The sequence below is a fragment of the Protobothrops mucrosquamatus genome, unplaced genomic scaffold (assembly GCF_001527695.2).
Source record: "Protobothrops mucrosquamatus isolate PMUCROS unplaced genomic scaffold, P.Mucros_1.0 scaffold2998, whole genome shotgun sequence".
Classification (NCBI taxonomy): Eukaryota; Metazoa; Chordata; class Lepidosauria; order Squamata; family Viperidae; genus Protobothrops; species Protobothrops mucrosquamatus.
In genome coordinates this window covers 127933-130741 of record NW_015389018.1, presented here as the reverse complement: position 1 = coordinate 130741, position 2809 = coordinate 127933, and the positions used below count along the sequence as shown (strand labels likewise).

The window sequence follows — 2809 nt, the reverse complement described above, 5'->3', positions numbered from 1 at the left end:
ATGCCCCGGCGTTGGAGCTACAAGGTGGAAACCGTCATCCTCAGCGTGGTCGGCTTCACCTGCCTGCTGTTCCTCCTCCAGTCGCACAAGAGCAGTCCTGTCCTTGAGGTGGGAGAGACCCCGCTGCCCCGCACGGCCGACCCCAGCCCCAGAGCGACAGAGCCCCTGCCCGAGTGCCGGGAGAACGCCTCCGTGGCCAACATCTCCGGCTTTGGCGGCCTGCCGGACCACATCAAGGACTTCCTGCGCTTCCGCCACTGCAGGGCCTTCCCGCTGCTGCTCGACCTGCCCGGGAAGTGTGGCCCCCCGGAGGCCTCCCACCAGGTCTTCCTCCTGCTGGCCATCAAGTCCTCCCCGGCCAACTACGAGCGCCGCGAGATCATCCGCAAAACCTGGGGGCGGGAACGGACCTTTGCCGGCGTCCAGATCCGGCGCGTCTTCCTCTCCGCGGTGGCAGCCAACGCCCGGGAGGCGCGCAAGCTCAACCGGCTGCTACAGCTGGAGCAGGCCGAGCACGGCGACATCCTGCAGTGGAACTTTGTGGACAGCTTCTTCAACCTGACCCTCAAGCAGGTCCTCTTCTACGCCTGGCTGGAGAGCCGCTGCCCGGCCGTCCGCTTCGTCTTCAACGGGGACGACGACGTCTTCGCCAACACCGACAACATGGCCCACTACCTGCTGGGGATTCCCGGGGCGGGCGACCAGCACCTTTTTGTGGGGCAACTCATCACCAACGTGGGCCCCATCCGGGAGAAGTGGAGCAAGTACTACGTGCCGGAGCAGGTCACCGCCTCCAACTCCTACCCGTCCTACTGCGGGGGAGGGGGCCTGCTGATGTCCGGCTACACCTGCCACGCCATCTACCAGCAGTCGCTGGGCATCCAGCTCTTCCCCATCGACGACGTCTACCTGGGCATGTGCCTGCAGCGGGCAGGGCTGGCACCCGCCTCCCACATCGGCATCCGGACGGGGGGCGTGACGGTGCCCTCCTCCAAGCTGGAGTCCTTCGACCCCTGCTACTACAAGGAGCTGCTCCTGGTGCACCGGTTCGTGCCCTACGAGATGCTGGTGATGTGGGACGCCATTCACCAGCCGGACCTGGTCTGCGGGAAGAAGGAGATTTACCAGAGCTTGTGACGAAGGGGAGCTCTGCCCGCTGGGGACGGGGGCTGCCCTGGCCTGGGAGGGCCAAAACCACGGCCGGCTGTCACTCTTGCTGCAGGGGTCCTTCGGAAGAACCCCCCTCTGGTATTTTGACAAGGGGTCTGGCTTGAACAGTCTGCCACACATGCCCCCCCCTGCAAAATGCAACAGAGGCTTTGTAAGCGCTGGCATCAAGCTGGCATGAAACCTGGGGCTGGGCATGTCTTGGGAATTGGGCAGCCCTGGCTTGGTACTCGCTGGGCACGGGATCCACAGAGGCTGGCTGGTTCCTGTTGCCCAACTCTTATTTTGCACAGCTCACAAGGTTCCTGCCCCCCAGGGGCAGTTTCTGGAGCGATGGAAGGGCTCCCTTGCTGGACGCTGGACTGGACTGGCTGGGGGGGTCATGAGCCAAGGCTGATGTTTTTGGGGGGGCATGAATGTCTGCTGGGTTCCAGGAAGGGGGCATCTGCTGCTGCCCCTCTCATAGCATCCAAGCTGCAAACGGGTGGGAGCATCAAGGTCCCCCAAGTCTGACGTGCAATGATTGTGGCACCTAGTTCGCCCCTGTCCCTGAAGGGAATTATAGCCCTGCTCAGCTTCTTCCTGAGGGAGGCTGAGGTGCTGTCCCAGCTGGTTCTACTCGGGTGTAAGGCAAGCCCTCCCCCCCCCCCCGTTCACAATCAGATAGCAAAGGGGGCAGCCCACAATGCCCCTCTGGGCAGGTGACCAGACCCAGTTGGGGTCTTTCTCCTCATCTGCTCTCTCCAATCTCTCAGGTTCCAGAATGTGCCTTCCGTGCTTGCCTTTCTGCCTGGGGGGCAGCTCAGGTGTGCCCCCCCTGCCCTTTGGAGAACAGCCAATGAGCTGTCAGGAAAGGCCAAGAGGAGCTGTGGGGAGGGGGGTGCAATCCCTGGTTTGGATGGCCCAGAGCTGTGGGGGGATGGGGATCAAAGTGCCTCTGGCAGGCTCAGCCCCCCCCCCCAGCTGCAGGGACACTTCCTCTGCCCCATAGAGCCTCCCCCCCCCATATTTCCCTCTACTCTCCCTCCCTGGCTCTCTCACCTTCTGCTGTGAGGTGTGGGGCAGTCCTTCTGGACCCCCACCCCCTTTTGACCCAGAAAGGCTGACCCACCACCGCAGGGTCTTTGCGGATTCCCAACCCCCCCCCCCAGTGGAAAGGGCATCTCTGCAGCCTTTGCCTTCCTGGCCAGTGGGGGGGGGAGGCGCAGGCCATCCTGGGCAGGGGTCCTCCTGGGCGGTGCTGTGTGTGGCCCCCACCCCGGAGCCAACCTGCCTGGATTTCTGCCCCAGTGCAGGGAGCCTCTTGACCCTCAGGTAGGGGGCCACTTTCCCAGAGGGGCGACCCCGAGGGGGCAGGTGCCCTCCCCTCTTTTGGGGACTGATGAAAGAATAAAAATGCCTAGAAAGTTATGAAAATCGTGTCTTGTGTGCCAAGGGAGGTTGAAAGCCGCCGCCACACCTTTCGGCCTCCGTCCGGATGCAAAACCTTCGGACTGAGGTCAGGGCCCAGGTGAACCGGCCAGGGGCTGCCGTCCTTGAGGTCAACACCCTCTGCAAGACACACCTGTGCTGCTTGCCCGGCAGGCCTGCCTGCTATCGGTGCTACTGGGCTGGGCTGGCTGCCTCTGGAAGCCATTGGGAC

At 63.4% G+C, this 2809-nt stretch overlaps 1 protein-coding gene across 1 annotated transcript; it reads left to right on the top strand.

The window, feature by feature from the left end:
- Window positions 1-1137, top strand: B3GNT3 (UDP-GlcNAc:betaGal beta-1,3-N-acetylglucosaminyltransferase 3). The gene has a single exon (XM_029286157.1). The coding sequence runs from the start codon at window positions 1-3 to the stop codon at window positions 1135-1137; it is 1137 nt and encodes a 378-aa protein (XP_029141990.1).
- The last annotated feature ends 1672 nt before the right edge of the window (window positions 1138-2809 follow it).

Bases quoted from the DNA above. Each gene is read 5' to 3' on its own strand.
- B3GNT3 (XM_029286157.1), top strand. From the start codon at position 1: ATGCCCCGGCGTTGGAGCTACAAGGTGGAAACCGTCATCCTCAGCGTG.